Consider the following 17,912-nt stretch of genomic DNA (forward strand, 5'->3'; position numbering starts at 1 on the left):
GAGACATAAATTAATTAGGAGTCAGAAAACAAGTCTTTTAGAAATTTGTTACAGAAGCATAATTTACAAGCAAATTTCAATTTCCTTCAGATTCTCCTTTCAGAATAACCAGTCCCTCCCATGTTTCTTTCTTCTTGCTCCTTTTTATCCAAAGTTCATGCTTATACCTTAGTCACTACAGCAACAGGTTTAACCTTAATTTGAATACAGCCATGTGAATATTCCTTTCATGCTGGAAGGAATGAAAACAATTCCAACTTCAGGACTTCTTGACATTTTTTACAAGGCTGAACAGAATATCACAAGTCAGATGTCTGGGAAGTTGGGCATCTATTTGTCACAAAGGTAAAACCCTATAGACCTTGATGCCTGCCTATTTGAAGGAATGTTTCTCCTGTAAAGGCCCTACCTCAGGTCTTCTCAGAGTTTCCATTTGTCTGTGTCCTGCCATAAAGCTGCTGACCATTGCTTTGTTCATGTTCTTTTCCTGCAGTGGTGCCAATCTACTGGAATTCTCTCTCTGGGAAAGTAAGTTCCCCCCCACATTGCTTGATTTTGTAAACAGTGTAAAGTCTTGGTCAGATTCATCTTTAGCTGTGACAAAAGAATATGAGGTTTTATAGGGTGGAGATCACAAGAGTGCTTTATTGGTACAGTCCCTTATAATAGGATTGTTTCCTGATTTTAATATCTCTGTTGCTTGCTTAGCTGGATTTTGTAACCATCTTAAGTCACTGTAGATGGTGGGAAATGCAGGATATAAATGTTTTAACCAATAAATATACTTACTAATAAATAAATGTATAAAATATCCGCACTCTGTAACACCATCATATAATAATAAGTAATTGCCTGGAAAACCCTACAGGGTCACTATAGGTCTGCTGCAACTTGACAGCACTTTCTGCTGCCTTCACTACCACCACCAAGTAATTGAGTAATTTAGTTTAAATAGTTGAATACTTGTAATCATGTGTGAGAAACATGTTAAATTGCAATCTTTTTCTTAATTCCAAATATGTCTAAAACATGATAATTTTTTTCCTCTTGTGTTTTTCCAGCAGCCAGGCCTGTTTATTTTATAATTCTATTCAACTTCTGGGGATCTTTAACTGAGCTTCCTTTAACACAAATTGAGTCATGTGCTAAAGTATATTCCATTCTTTTTGTTTAGTTCCTGTATAAGATTTGTCATTGCACTTTGTATTGATCCACCTTTACACTTGTCAGTTCTAATAAAGTACTATAAACCTGAAATATAACCCAGTCCCCAAACCTTCCTTATTAGTAGATTTCTCCATTTTAGATAATTCATTGTGTTATTGTGATTCAAAAATAGTACAGATTGCCTAATTTGAATATTCACATACACACACAATAAGGTCTACAGGCTCCCATCTTTCTGTTTGCTTACTTATATGAAAATATGCCTTTTTCAATATTTTCCATTGTTATTAAGGATAATATTGATTTAAGATACAGCTATTTGGTGTGATAGTGCGGTTTAGTGACAAGAAAACATTTTTGCATATATGTACAGATACTCTTTTGTATTGCCAATATTAATAATACCAGTGAAACAGAAAAGAGAATGAATTATGATGGATTAAAGCATTAGAACAATGCATACAATATTCTAATGGGACTTTAGTGAAACTATTCTCCAAGCAGCGGAAGTACATCCCTGCATCTCATCCCACAGTATCATAGGAAAAAGAAGCACTACCCTTGCATACACAATTAACAAAATTTTTCTTTTCCCCATATAAATGTCTTATACTAGAGACCATGGCAATGATGGTGCAGGGGAGAAAGAGTGAGAGATGCCACCATCTCACCCTCATTGTCAAAGGTGGAGAGCGGCTGGACAAGCAGAGCAGTAGGAGGAGGGAAGACAGAATGCCAAGGAAGGGTTAGAGTGCATTGGTGAAGAGAGGGCTGCCTAGAGGGAAAGAAGGAAGGGCTGGAGTAAGTGACCACTGAGCACTATGATATTTGCCTTGGGTGGGAGGCTGCAGCAGATTGCGAGCTCCCTTCTGTGCAAAAACAGGTCAATGCTCAGGACTTGCTCCTTTGGATTCCGACTTCTTTCTCCCTGGTGATGAGGAGGTGGTGGCAATAGGAAGAAAAGACTGAGCAAAGAGGGGATGAGGAAGGCAAAGGGGAGATCGGGACCAGTGTTGGGTTAAGGGGGAAAGAAGGGGATATTGAAGGAAAGAGATGGGTGAACACTGCTGCAGGGGAGGAAGGGGTTGAGAAAAGTGGCTGAAAGGGAGTGTCGAAAACCAGAGGAGAATTTTCCTGTGAGTTTTTCATGGGCTCCTGGTTATCAATATAATTAATTTTGGTTATCAATATACTTAATACTTAAAAATGGCCCCATTTTTGGATACTTATATACAGAGACTGAAGCAATGAAGGCGTTTTTTTCTACAAACCTGAGAAAAGCCCCAGGTTCACAGAAATATTTGAAATTAAACTAAATACATCGGGGGGGGGGGCTATAATCTCCCCAAATAACATAAACTACACTTGTACATGTGACTGATTCAGCTTCAAATGCTGGGATTGTAGGATAGTAAAGAGGGGAGGATGATTAACATGTTCACCGCTCCCCCCCCCCCCGCCCTTTGTGGCTAGCCTGAAATGGCAGTTGTTGGTGCTGGAATGCTGAGGGGATGACAGTTGGAGTAAACTGACAAGTGAGGGGAGTTGGAATCTGGCTTCTGACCAGAGAGGGTCAGCCAGAGAGTCCTCTGTGTGAGGAAAGAAGCACTAACTCCTGCATAGACACAAGAGGTCTGGGAATTATAGTGGGCCAAGGAAGTAGGTAGAAAGGAGTCTCCCCTTTGGCACCAGGAACAGGGTTATAGCTTGGGGCATAACTATAACACCTGCCCAGTATCTTGAAAGGGTTTGACTCAGTGGAGTACCCTAAGGTCTACAGAAAAGGGGAAGTTGTGCTGTCCGTGTGTTAAAAGTGGAGCATTTGCGAAGGAGTGCCAACCTCTGAAAGAACTCACTTTAACATCTTTAAGTCTGCCAACACCAGTATCTCTCATACAAGCCAGCAACTTAGAATCATACCAAGAGTTTTGTGACTCACCCTAGTGAACTATTCTGTACAAAAAACTTTGCGTTACTTCAGTTTCAAACACCTGCTTACTTGCTACTTATTTTACCTAATTGTAAATAAACCTTCTGTTTCATTTTGAATCTCCACAAGCCTTTTGTGCCAGTTTCTGTTTAAGGGAAGTGCAAACCCCTGATCTTTCCCCTACTTGGACTTGGCTGGGTAACCATACTACTTATATGTTACTGAAGGGTAGGACAAGAAAGAAAGTTGAAGCTAAATCTCAACCATGCTACTAAAGGCTTCCCAGCCCAGTATTCAGCTTCATAGGCTTAGAAAGGAGAAGTTGTACCTCAGGGTAGGAGAAGGTCAGCCTAAGCCTGAGACGAGGGTTTGTGACAGTACGTTTAAGAAATGAAGGCCCTTAGATATCTCCATAATTACTGTGGACATTGCTAGGCAACCACAACAATAGTGCAAGATTCAACCTTTGGTTTCTGTATGTAAAAAGCAGAAGGAGGGGTCCTTCCAGGGCTAACTGGCCTTCCAGTCTACCCCTTGTTGCCACCTTTCCTGTCCTGGACTCATCAGAGCCAGTACCAGCAGCAACTACTGGAAAATTAGCTGACATGCAGTTTGCATGACTCATCCCAGTGTAGCAGTGGCTACCAGATGATTCAGTGACATACACCTGGGTGACCCTGGGTTAGTCACTCTCTCTCAGCCTAATCTTACCTAACAGGATGTTGTGAGGATAAAGTGGAGAACAATATGGGCCACTTTTGATCCCCACTGAGGAGAAAGATGGGACATAAATGAAGTAAATAAATGGGGGATAAATGAAGTAAATAAATAATAAAATAAGGTGAATATTGGGAGGAGGGTAAAAGAAAGGTTTGTTGGTGAGTAAGAAAGACAGAAGGAAACAGGGAAAGAGGAGAGGATATGGGAACTGGCAGAAGTGAAAAATGGAAATAGGGAGGGAAGGGGGTGGAGGAAACAGAACCTCTGAGTCCTTGCAGGTTCCCTGCTTGTAATTCTATAATACTATACATATTCATCTCAATAATCTCTTGCATGAATAGGTTTGAGTACCCATAATTCCATGACCCTCTACTGAAGTGAAAGCTAAAGACTGAGCACCAGACAGACATATACATAGACGTCCAAGAGGCTGCCAGTCATGTTAACAAGTAATTTAATCTATGAAAGGCTAGACTATGTCCTTTTAGAAGTGATAGTTTGGGCTCTATAAGTAGAAGAGAAAGAAACAAAAATCAAGGAAAAATGAATGCAACTTGAAATCAGGACACACAAAAGATCTCTCTTCTCAACAATGCATAATCATTCACTGCACAAAAACACGGTGATGGCATTCGGCTTATATTCTTTTAAAAGTGCTTTGTACAGCTTCATGGAAAATTTCCATGTACAGAAGCAGTATCCTTCTAATATTCATTGCTAGAGACATATGATAAGGGAAAAGCCTATAGTTGGCCACTCTTGAAAATAGAATTCTGCACAAGATGGTTGGGTCTTGTAAGGTTATGCTGAGGTTCTTAATGTCCATCAGAGTACACACAGAGAGAGACTGAGGGCCAAACTACTCAAGATGACATATATGAGTTTGTGTGAGTGTTTAGAAGTACATCTGCTCCAACATTCCCGTCAATTCCCCAAGCTGAGCATGTGTCCTGTAACTTCTGCATCTGCAAATCAGTGAGTCGCCAGTGCAGAGCACCAATTTTGGTTGATGTGGGGGGGGGGGAGATGAGGGATGGTATCCCATGATGCACCTTCTCTTTGTGCATGCTCAAATCCTCCTTGGCAGTACAGAGCAGATTTGGTAAAATTCAGCCATTGTTTCCAATGAGAAATGCTATTTGGGGCTTGGGGGAGCCATTTTGGACCAAATTTTGCAAAATTTGCTGGGGACCTACTCCAATCTGTCTTCCAATGACTGCCCCCCCCCCCAGGTTTTATGAAGATTGTATTTTGGGGGGCCATTTTATGGCTTCCCAAAGAAGGTGCACCCAGCCAGCTCTAATCTCCATTATTCCCTATGGGGAAAACTGGGAAAGCTAACCAGGGGACTGGGGTAGTATTTTGCAAGCAAAATCCACCATATTTGCAGGGAACCTACTCCTAACTGTCCTCTAAAGACCTTCCAAGTTTCAAGGAGATTGAACCCTGGGGGCCATTTTATGGCCCCGCAAAGAAGGTTCCCCCACCCACCCTATTTGTTTCTATTGTAGGGAAAAAAGTGACTTCCACTGCAGAAACACATGGATCATGACTGCCATTGCCACAGGCACAGTCTCAATTACAATCTACACATCAGACAGCCCAACAGAACCAAACTGGAGCCCTCTTCCCAAAACCCCAGCAGCCCCAAACATGGTAACCAACCACTCTCCATTGGTTTCTGTTGTGGGGCAAAATGACTCCCACAACAGAAACACATGGCTCATGGCTGCTGTGGCCAGAGGCACACTCCCAATTACAATCTACACACCAGACAGCCCAACAGAACCAAACTGGAGCCCTCTTCCCAAAACCCCAGCAGCCCCAAACATGGTAACCAACCACTCTCCATTGGTTTCTGTTGTGGGGCAAAATGACTCCCACAACAGAAACACATGGCTCATGGCTGCTGTGGCCAGAGGCACACTCCCAATTACAATCTACACACCAGACATCCCAAGAGAACCAAACTGAACCCCATTAAAAAAACCAAGCACCCTGAATACCACTGTTTCTGCATTTGGAGTCAGTTTTTCTGCACAATAGAAACGAATGGGGTGGCTGGGGGCACCTTCTTTGTGGGGCCATAAGATGGCTCCCCAGGGTCCAACCTCCCTGAAACTTGGGGTTTTTTTAAGAGGACAGTCAGGAGTATTTTCCATATAAATGTTGTAGATTTCTTTTGCAAAATGCGACTTCCCCCGATAGCCCCCATAGTTTTCCCTGTAAGAAATAATGGAGATTGGAGGTGGCTGGGGCATCTTCTTTGGGGGGCCATAATATGGCCCCTTGAGGTCCAATCTTCCTGAAACTTGGAGAGCCATTAGAGAACAGTTAGGAGTAGATCTCCAGCAAATTTGGTAAAATTCGGTCCAAAAATGGCTCCCCCAGGCCCCCAGAAAGCCCCAAATTGCATTTCCCATTGGAAACAATGGCCGAATTTTACAGAATTTGCTCTATATTGCTGAGGAAGATTTGGCCATGAGGAAAGAGAAGGTGCATCATTGGATACCATCTCTCATCTCAGAGGAACAGGGAGGAAACCCGTGCCAGTCCATACAGGGCATCTCTGCGCACGTGCGCGGCCGTCTTCCAACCAAAAACGGCCCCAGAAAGGTGGGGCGCCCCCGACATACCCTTAGTTTTCTTTCACCACTGTACTGCAAGGTAAATTACAAGAGTGTTAGCGGGGAAGGAGGGAGGGCATGTGTGCCTGCACAGAAGACCGAGATGAACAACAGTTACAGGTAAGTGCAACACTGTTTTTCATCGAGGGTCTTCCTGTGCAGTCCCATATGGGAGACTGTAAAGCTTAAATACCTGGGTGGAGGCAGAAGAAGCAGTTACAAGAAGATCGATCGCAAGACCGCTGTGCCGACTGCCTTCTCTTTCCTGTCTAGGACGTCCAATGCATGGAGCAAAAGTTGTGAGTTTTGTGATTTTCCGCTGAGGCAAAAAGGTCTACGATGGTTGTTGTGGGTTTTCCGGGCTGTATTGCCGTGGTCTTGGCATTGTAGTTCCTGACGTTTTGCCAGCAGCTGTGGCTGGCATCTTCAGAGGTGTAGCACCAAAAGACAGAGATCTCTCAGTGTCACAGTGTGGAAAAGATGTTGGCAGGTCATTTATATCTACTCAGGACGGGTGGGGTTGAGCTGAGTCACCCTGTAAGAGTTTCCCAGGGTGTGGAATGCTAATGGTGGGAGGCTTCACTGTATCCTGAGGAGGTTCTTTTGCATATGGATTGGTGCTTGATGTGCTAATCTTCTCTGCAGGGCTATTGTCGGGTATAGAGTGTTTTGTTAGCCTGGTGTTTTTCAGAACTGGAAACCATGCTCTGTTCCTTCTTAAGGTTTCTTCTTTCCTGTTGAAGTTTTGCTTATGCTTGTGAATTTCAATGGCTTCCCTGTGCAGTCTGACAAAGTAGTTGGAAGCGTTGTCCAGTATTTTGGTGTCCTGGAATAAGATACTGTGCCCTGTTTGAGTTAGGCTATGTTCAGCCACTGCTGATTTTTCAGGTTGTCCAAGTCTGTAGTGTCTTTCATGTTCTTTTATTCTTGTCTGGATGCTACGCTTTGTGGTCCCGATGTACACTTGTCCACAGCTGCAGGGTATACGGTACCTTTGCAGTCACCCCCACCAGAATTCCTGTGGAAGACATCATTGCAAATGTAGAAGCTGCCATTCGTCATCTACCTGAAGAGGAAGCTGAGGAAATAAGAGGAGAAACAGCCAGGATTCTACGAAAGGCAAAGCTTCCCACCAGCAATATAACACGCAAGGAGAGAAATGCCATCAAGACCCTCAATGCAGATCCAGACATTATCATTCTACCAGCTGATAAAGGCAATGCTACAGTGATCATGAAAACAGAGGAATACAAAAAGAAGATTAAGGAACTCCTGGACCCCTCCACCTACAAAAAACTAAAATGAGATCCCACCTGCAAAATCACCAGGCTAACAAATGCGCTGATCAAGAATTCCTCACTACATCCCGACACGCACAGAAAACTATGCAATACAGAAGCACAGCCACCTAGACTATATGGACTCCCTAAAATACATAAGGATTCAGTCCCACTCTGACCCATTGTGAGTGCCATTGGTTCACCGACATATGAATTAGCTAGACAGCTGGCCGATCTCCTGCAGGACCACATCGGGAAAACCTCGTCTTACATCAAAGATTCAGCAGATTTTATCAACAAAATCAGTTCTCTGAAATTCAATCCACAAGACATACTTGTCAGTTTTGATGTCGTATCCCTGTTTACCAAGGTTCCAGTAAAAGACACTATTGCACTTATTAATCAGATTTTCACAGTGGATATAACAGCCTTATTCCATCATTGTCTGACCACCAGTTACTTCCAATGGGATAACGAATTCTATGAACAGATGGATGGGGTGGCCATGGGGAGCCCTCTCAGCCCAGTTATAGCAAACTTCTATATGGAACATTTTGAAAAAATAGCTCTAGAATCAGCACCCCACAAACCTAGTGTATGGTTCCAGTTTGTGGATGATACATTTATCATTTGGAGCCATGGGGAGGAAGAACTGATGGGGTTTTTGAAACATCTCAACAACTTCCACCTGAACATACAATTCACAATGGAGAAAGAAATCGAGGGAAAACTCCCATTTCTGGATACCTTGGTCATCCGCAAAGCAAACTTTCAGTTAGGTCACAAGGTCTACAGGAAACCAACTCACACAGATCGGTACTTACACAAAAACTCCAATCACCACCCCCGACAGAAAAGAGGCATAATGAAAACATTAGTGGATCGTGCAAGATGGATATGTGAGCCACACTTTCTCAATGAGGAAATTAATCATCTAAACCACGCACTTCAGGCAAATGGCTACTCCAGAAATGAAATCCGAAGAGCAATCAAACCCAGGATGAATCAAACAACCAAGGAAAAACAGTCTCCTACAGGAAAAGTGTTTTTGCCATATATCAAAGGAATTACTGATCAGATGGGAAAACTTATGAAAAAGCATAACCTTCAAGCAGTATTCAAGCCCACCCGAAAAATACAACAGATGCTACGATCAGCAAAAGACAGTAGAGACCCCCTCACCTCTGCAGGAGTATACCGTATACCCTGCAGCTGTGGACAAGTGTACATCGGGACCGCAAAGCGTAGTATCCAGACAAGAATAAAAGAACATGAAAGACACTGCAGACTTGGACAACCTGAAAAATCTGCAGTGGCTGAACATAGCCTAACTCAAACAGGGCACAGTATCTTATTCCAGGACACCAAAATACTGGACAACACTTCCAACTACTTTGTCAGACTGCACAGGGAAGCCATTGAAATTCACAAGCATAAGCAAAACTTCAACAGGAAAGAAGAAACCTTAAGAAGGAACAGAGCATGGTTTCCAGTTCTGAAAAACACCAGGCTAACAAAACACTCTATACCCGACAATAGCCCTGCAGAGAAGATTAGCACATCAAGCACCAATCCATATGCAAAAGAACCTCCTCAGGATACAGTGAAGCCTCCCACCATTAGCATTCCACACCCTGGGAAACTCTTACAGGGTGACTCAGCTCAACCCCACCCCTCCTGAGTAGATATAAATGACCTGCCAACATCTTTTCCACACTGTGACACTGAGAGATCTCTGTCTTTTGGTGCTACACCTCTGAAGATGCCAGCCACAGCTGCTGGCGCAACATCAGGAACTACAATGCCGAGACCACGGCACTACAGCCCGGAAAACCCACAACAACCATTGTTCTCCGGCCGTGAAAGCCTTCGACAATACATCAAAAAGGTCTACGTTGGGAAAACCCCATTTGGAGAAGACAAAATTTAGATAAGTGTCTTGAATGGATCATTCGTGGTTGTCCCCTTGCAACCCGCTCAAATGGTCTGCTAGTGAGTTGTCTATGCCGGGGATATGAACTGCCTGCAACCACGTCAAATGATCCATAGCCCAATTCCAGATTCTCACTGCTTCGTTGTACTCACAGAAGCTGTGCCTCCCTGTTTGTTTATATAAAACATGGTAGTTGTATTGTCTGAGAGAATCTGGACGGTTTTGTTCTTTACCAGATCTGAAAAGGAAATCAATGCATAGAACACAGCCCTCAGTTCCAGGAGATTGATATGTTTCTGACTCTGAGTCATCCAATACACCATGCGCATAAGAGCCTTCGCAATGAGCTCCCCAGCCTAGATTAGAAGCATCCATCGTAATGGACACTTGTGTTTGTCTGTAACCAAATTGAACTTGAAAAGGTTCACATCTATCAACCACCAGTCTAAGGAATGAAGGATTTTCCTAGGGACATTAAACCTCTTATGCTCAGGATCCCTGTCAGGGGAAAAAACGGAGGTAAACCAAAGTTGTAGGGAACACATATGCAACCTAGCTAAAGGTACCACTGCAGTGGTAGATGCCATACAGCCCAGTAACGTTTGAAAGAAATGAGCTGATTGGCATCTCTTAAGCCTCCTAATAAGGGTCTTAATCTTTATGGCCCTCTCCTGGGGGAGGAATCCTGCATTCTGGGTACCATACAAAGTGGTTCCTATAAATTGGATGACCTTGGAAGGGGTAAACTTGGACTTCTTTTGATTTACAAATAAGCACAGACGTAGGCAAGGGGTCAAGGTAATCGAACACTGTCTAGTTACGTCTTCAGCCGAATGTCCAACCAGTAACCAATCATCCAGGTAGGGAAAAATACAGCACCCCTGGATTCTCAGATGGGCCACTACCACTGCCATACACTTGGTAAATACCCACAGGGCAGTGGATAAACCGAATGGGAGAACCCTATACTGAAAGACACGGTCACCGTAGGAAAAAGGAACTTCTTATGTTCTTAAAAAATAGAAATATGAAAATAGGCATCCTTTAGGTCCATAACCACGAACCAAGCATCAGAGGGCAATAAAGTCAGGACTACTTGTAAGGTAACCATTTTGAACTTACAAACTCTAATAAATGTATTCAAACTACAAAGGTCTAGGATGGGCTGAAGGCCCCCATCCTTATTTTCTACCATAAATAATTTAGAATAGAAGCCCAATAAATCGGCTTGGTCAGTGACTTCCTCAATGGCCCCTTTCTCTAAGAGAGTTGAGAGCTCAGTCAACACCCCTGATTGAGATGTCTCAGAAGAAAACACAGGAGGTCGTAGATAAGGTAACTACAAAAACTCAACTTTATAACCAACTTACCTATTTTTTGAACCCAAACATCAGAAGTGATGGAACACCATCCTGTGAAAAACCCACTCAACCTGACTCCAAAACACAGCTCAGGGCCCTGTGATAGTCAAAATTGCTTATGTGGTTGAGGTTGGTCTTTGGCATGCTGTTAATGCACGCCATGTTTGGTCTTTTGACTTGGTCTCCTGGAAAAAGAGGGTTGTGGACTTTTAAAAGCTCACTGGCTCTGGTAAGCATACCCCTGATAAGGCTGAAATAGGTGTTGTTGTCGGCCTCTTTGAAAGGATCTATAGTGTGATCACAATGTACTCTGTTGTTGGTGCTGCGGAAGTATGCCATATGAACGGGCGGCGAGCCTATCCGCTTCTTTGAAAGATACTCATCCGTCTTGTCGGAGAACAAGGTAGTGCCCTCAAAAGGGAGATCCTCTACTCTATTCCTTGTGTCTGTTGATAGAGCTGTGGTTCTCAACCATGCATAATGGCGGAGGACAACAGCCGATAACAAGGATCTAGCTGAAGTGTCAGCCATATTTCTGCTGGCATTGATCTGGTGGTGGGAAAGGCGAACTGCTTTCGCTTGGATAACTCTCAGGAATATCTTTTGGTATTCTGGCAGCTTGGGTATAAAAGTGGCCACCTTGTTCCAAAGGAGGAGCTGATAAGCAGCCATCATTGCAGAGTAGTTAGCGATCTTCACCCCGAGCACCACATAAGTATAAAACTTGCACCCCATGGCATCCAGCTTTTTACTCTCCTTTTCAGAGGGGACTGACAGAGACTCCTATTTGGGCTTGGCTTGCATCTCCTCAGTCACTAAGGACAAAGGCGGAGGATGGACAGAGAGGAAGGGACAGAGGTCATCCTTTACCCTGTAAAGGTTGTCGACTTTCCTATTCATAGCAGGGGTGGAAGCCAGCTTCAGGTTCAGGTCTTTTAACAACTTCAAAAATCCTTCGATTACAGGGAAGGAGATAGCAGGGGTAGACCCAGAATAGATACGTTGTAAGATTTTATCTGTGAACTTTGGTTCCACATAAGTCACATCAATTTCTAGGGCCTTAGCCATACGTTGGAGCAGTTTGTTATATGCCCTGAAATTATCTGTAGGGGATGCATCCTCCGTAGGGCCAATCTCTCCATCTGGAGAGTCTGATAAAGAAGCATCAGTGAATCTGCAATGCTTGATACCAATTTCCAACTCGGGTTCTGACAGGTGCGACCATCAGGAACCTGCATAGGAGTGAGCCCTTATGGAGGGAGATCTAGACCCCCTTGTAGAAGGAAGGTCCGAGTAGCAAGAGCCTTCCCTGTAGTGTTAATAAGAGACCTGTTCATCAGGCAGGCGATGCTCTCTTGAGTAGCTCCTGTAGAAATAAGGACTCCTCCTGTGCCTGGAATGCCCTCTGCGGTCCCGAGATGAATGAGAAGTGATCTAGGACGCCCCGATGGAGTGGGGGTTTTTCCACAAGAATGACATCCTCCTCATGGCTGCTTCTGGAAGGAGGAGCACTGTGGAGTGATGAATGATACCCTGATCTGTTATATCTCTTCCCAAAAGGTTTGGAACCGACATCCTCCAAACTTGCAGGAGGATCTGGAGCCAAGAGGACACTCTCTAAGACAGCTTTATCATGCTTCGATGACTGATGCTGCCTCTTTTTCTTTTTCTTCTCTAGTTCAGACCGGGCTAGATTCGGAACCGACGCCGGATCCGAGCGTTTTGGAACCGAGGTAGAGTCCCCATGCTGTGAAGGTTGATCTGAGGTGGAAACTGAAGCCGAAGGCGTTCCACTTCGGAGAGTTTTCGAACCTGAGGCCCTTAAGGGAGTGTCATCCCAATGGACTCGAGGGGATGAGACGACCATGGTTGATGTCGAGGGCATTTGATTCCAAGGAGTTTTCAAGCCCAGTGGGGTTGCACCTGACATGGTAGGAGTCGGTTCTGAGGCACTTTGGACCGAGGTTGGAGTTGAGGTCGGTGGTAGTCTAGGCTCCGAGTGGGCTGGAGAAGAGCGGGAGCACGACATTTTTGAGCCAGTTGATGCGGGACCAGGCTGGGTGATTGAGCTGGGTGAGGCAGAAGATTGTGCCTTAGCCGGTGCATCTGTAGCCTCCATAGCACGTTTCCACAGGGAGGCTTGCAATCTACCCGCCTGCTCTGAGCTAGCCTTTGAAGTGAAGGCTCTACAATGCTTACAAGCCTGCGTATTGTGGGTCTTGCCCAAACAGTAGAGGCAGCTTGAATGGCCATCATTAGTCATTTTCATATAGCAGGAGATACACTGAAAAGCGATGTTTCCGACATCATTGAAGGACTTCAAACGAGCAGAAGAGCTAAGAACCCCTCTCATTGATTGCAAAAGAGGAACTGAGGGTATGTTGGGGGCACCCCGCCTCTTCAGGGCCCTTTTTGGTGGGAAGACGGCTGCACGTGTGCGAAAAGAGGCAAGAGTGCCCCCTAGTGGTACTGAGCTATAAAAATCTCTGAAATCGGCAGGCCTGTGCATGCGCAGTCCCATGTGGGACTGCACAGGAAGACCATCGATGAACAATGATTACAGAACTTATTTCTAGCTGCCTGTCTTCCAAGTAGGAACATACAAGACCTATGTTTGTATTTTAAAGCTGTTGGCCAGGATGGCACCAATGGAACATGGAAGCTGATATCACTAATGTCAATGTAGATGGCCATTTAGACAAACAAAATAAAAAAAAAAATCCTGCTTAAATATGAACCACCAATCTCTCCAAATCTATAATTTACAAATAACATAACATAGGCATCTTTTTTTGTTGATGTACAGAAATTAATTGCCAAAGACCAGTCATATTCTAGTAACATAAATTAGAATATGGATATGCTGAATTAATTTCAGTGGCTTGCATTAAGCACCACAGAAGAAAGCGAATAGAGTGCAGTCTGGAGTGGAGTTGAAAGGCAGCTAAACTTGTACTGGAAATGGGGGCCATAATGTTCTTGACTTGACTTGTTGTATACTAAAATTTTCTTCTATATGGATGTCACTTTTCTGCTATGGGAAAAAGTAAAGATCTAGGGGTTACTGTTGAGTGAGGGCTATCTTTAGCACTGACACTGGGTGATCCATACCCAAATGATTCTGAAGGGAAAACAATATATATCTGAGCACAGAAAACACATGGGAATGTAGTGTGATCCCAAGGACCTTAGAAAATGTAAGGTTCTTGGAATATGATTGTCATTTTGATAGTGATCTGTATAAAAGCTAACTCCTGTGTTTCATTCCAGTATAAATGAATTTATCACATGCTACCCTAAAATCCTGTGGTGATAAGATAAACAGCTCCACTATTATTTCACTATTTAATTTACAATATAACCTGATTAGGTGGTTTATGTATTACTGAGAATCAGTTCCTAACAATACTCTGTAGGGAAAAGAAGAAACTTGACAAGAAAGGGTGATGTATTTGAGAACGTTTTTAATAAATAATGTGACAAAAATTACTTTTATGATTATTGAATCCTCAGTATGCAAAATTATGGCTAAAATATGAGGTTTCTTACATGAACATAATGAAAACATTAATCACATGGATTGTTCCCTCAGTACTGCACACTCTTTCTATTGTAACCATTTCTTAAAAATTACCTTAATGAAAATGTTTAGCCCTCAGTAAATACCAAAACACTCCTTTCTTACCCCCCTCCCCGCTGAGGCTAGGCCTGATAATTGTCCATAAACAAACACACAATTTTCCATTAGCACCGATGAGAAAGAAATTTTATAATTACAAAAGAGATCATAAAAATCTACAGACGGAGGACATCATTCTGTAATTTCATAGGAACTAATGGCTCTGTTTTCGTTTTTGTGGAAATCCAATGTCAAGATAAGCTATAGGAAACTTGAGTATTTAAAGTCCAGGAAATGGGGAAAGTATTCTGTTTATGGCCCATTCTTAGGTTTGCTACCTTTACCATCTGTCAGCATTCAAATACTCCCAATACAAACACAGAGCATTAACAAAAATATGAAAAAACAAACAAAAGCTTAACATTTTACAATAAGACAAAAACGGTTAATAGTTACAATGTTTTACAAATAAAGTTTAGTGATTGTGCTTTTAAAACCAAAAAAACAAAAAAAGATAAACAGTGCATTACAAAAAAACACCCCCCCCCCGAACCCCCGAGATCAAACATAACTTCTTTAAGTGGCACTTCTTTAAGGTGAATTGACACTATAAAGTAGAGGTCTGAGATTTGGGCCAGTTATGATAAAGATGTCCTTTCTCAATGATGCTTAATAAAGTCCATTGCTTTGTAAGTTTGTGTTTCTAGAAGCACTGGTCGAGACCAAAAACTGTTCAAGTAATTGATAAGCATAACTCAATCTATAACTGCCAATTCTCATTGGCATGCCTTCTTCCTATCCCTAAAGGACTTTTCCAGTGAAGAATGTACCTTCATGATTAAAGAGATAATGTGTATACACATTAAAGTTCTATGAGGGTTTGAAAAATTAATGTGTGTTTACAGTATGAATCACTGTAACTTAATTCATATGAAACTGTAATTTTTGCTGCAGAGGGCTCTGACTGCTGGAAGAAAATGCAACGCTGTGAAACAAATGCAGCCTGTAACACCAATGTAAGGTTAGAAAACCATCATTCTTTGCAACATGCTATTGTCTAATCAATGGTATTCTATAAATGGTGGCATACACCATTCTGTAGTGCCTTAGTGAGAACAAACCAGAGCTCCTCCTTCTGCCCAAATCTGGAAGTAGCAACTAGTTTAGCACCACAAAAAGCAGATTAATTGCTCTCCCGGTCAGAGAAAATATGGTATATTTAGCCTAAGGGAATAAACAGGCAATATTCATTATGATGAGGTTTTTAAAGGAAATGTTAAAATAAAGATTAGCATTCTGATGGCATGAAAAAGATGAGAAATTGTACACTCTGATTGCACTGAATATTATTTCTGGCATCAAATATCAGACTTCAGGCATCTTAAGTGATATCTTTTTGATTAAATTTAAGAATGCATAACAGTACATCTCTTCTTCAGCTTTCTGTTTCCTGTAAAAAAAAATCAAAACCATTGCTGGGTATTATTTTACTGTGTCACTCAAAATATTTTCATGTATTAAAAAATGTACACATAGAAAGCACTTTATGACATACAACAGAAATATGTTGTGTAAGCAGTGGTTAAAAATGGCTAAGATATGACTGCTATAAAAGGAGTGATTTGTACCTAAGAAATATTTCATATTATTGGAGAAGACAACAATTACATCTTTCCAACATAATTATATGGCTACATTTAAGGCTCTGAATTTCATAGACATATGTGATTCCTTTTCTTTTTTCTAATGACATGATGAGACAATCAACATTAATATTGTCTCACATCTCACTTTTTATGTACTAACATGAAATCAATGGTAGGAAAGGACTGTAAAAATGCTTGGCAAATGTCCTCAAACATCCCCCCCCCCCCTCAAAAATCTTGGCAGCGTTTAGCTCAGTGCTAGGATTTAACAAATATGAAACAGAAATAAATATGTAATAGCCTCCTTGGGGAAAACAGGGTATAAATTGTGTATCAAATAAATAAATAAATACAATTGGATTTATGCTTATCCACTAAGGCTGAAGCCACACTGTACACTAACCATTCCAACCAATCTTTAAGGGAGAAGAGTCTGCATTTTCACAACAGATTTTTCTTCATCCAATGATCTATTGAAATTCTCAGACTGCTATTACCTGTAATTCTTCTTCTTTGTCATCTTCTCCTCTCTCATATGTTCTAAATACTTGCATTTCTGCAACATTCCTTCGACCTAGATTTGCTTGTTCTACCCTTTGTCTACCTCCTGATCCTCTTGATGACATGGAGCTTGAGGAACTGGGATCTCTGTTGTTGTTTGATGTTGGAAACGTAGGTCTACAATATGGTAGAATATCCTCTATGGAGAGAAATTTACATTCATTAGTATTGCCACAGGCAAGTGGATTCTCCAAAAGTGTTGTGCATCTTTCAGTTCTGAAATGCGAATAGTTTAGATTTCATGCAAGTATAAGTTACAGTAGTTTAGGAAAACATACTCCTTCAGTTTTCAGAAGTACATCCATGGCTTTCTTATACATGTTTGTTGATGTGTCTACTTTTTACTTTAGAACTGCTTTATCAGAGCTATTATCAGAAAGCTGCAAATGTAGAAAGGAAAAGCCTTGAGAGGAGGGAACATACTACAACTTTTAATCTGAAGCAGTGTTCTCCTGAAGAACTAAGAGGTAAGAACAGTGGCTTCCAGTCTTAGTAAACCAGCAACCAACATAGATTAATCAATACTTTCCAGACAGTCATCTACATCAATACTTGAAATACCAAGCAACAGTCAGCTAACCTGTCTCCTAGACACACCACTCTGTTGACAGTACAAGACTTTGGCAAACATTACTTTAAAGTAATCTCAAAATAATGAATTTAAGACAAGCACTCAACGCACTCAAAGCACTCACTAGCTATGTCTCCAAACCCTTAAAAGTCACAAAATATAGTCTTGGAGTAAAATATTTCTTAGTGGAACTGAAGGGTGTTTTCTGTTACCAGCTGCAGCCTTTCAATGGCATGCCAAAACCCATTCTTCCTTTCCTTTTTGAGGAAGGTCAGTGCAGGTTCAGGTAGTTACTTGCGGGCTAATTTTTATTTACATTCTCCATGATTAGCTGTGGAGTGACTTTTTTCATCAGCACTACATTTAATTGGTTTTGTCATTAGTTGGGCTAGTAAGGTTCCAACTGGGCAGCAAGGTCAACGAAGTCAGTGTGGGTTATGTCATAAAAGTATAGAATTTAATAAGTAGCCTAGGCTAATCCAAACCTATAGGTTTGG

General features: G+C 42.1%; 1 protein-coding gene across 1 annotated transcript in view; it reads right to left on the reverse strand.

The window, feature by feature from the left end:
• Positions 1–14,477: 14,477 nt before the first annotated feature.
• ROBO1 (roundabout guidance receptor 1) overlaps positions 14,478–17,912 on the reverse strand; it is a 533,171-nt gene continuing 529,736 nt past the window's right edge. Inside the window, exons 28-29 of the mRNA XM_054973392.1 lie at positions 16,781–16,983; positions 14,478–16,087 (exon numbers count right to left, since the gene is read on the reverse strand). Of these exons, the coding sequence (XP_054829367.1) occupies positions 16,073–16,087; positions 16,781–16,983 (218 nt within the window). The 3' untranslated portion in view covers positions 14,478–16,072. The remainder of the gene's footprint in view (positions 16,088–16,780; positions 16,984–17,912) is intronic.

This window comes from Eublepharis macularius, chromosome 3 (genome assembly GCF_028583425.1).
Source record: "Eublepharis macularius isolate TG4126 chromosome 3, MPM_Emac_v1.0, whole genome shotgun sequence".
NCBI lineage: Eukaryota > Metazoa > Chordata > Lepidosauria > Squamata > Eublepharidae > Eublepharis > Eublepharis macularius.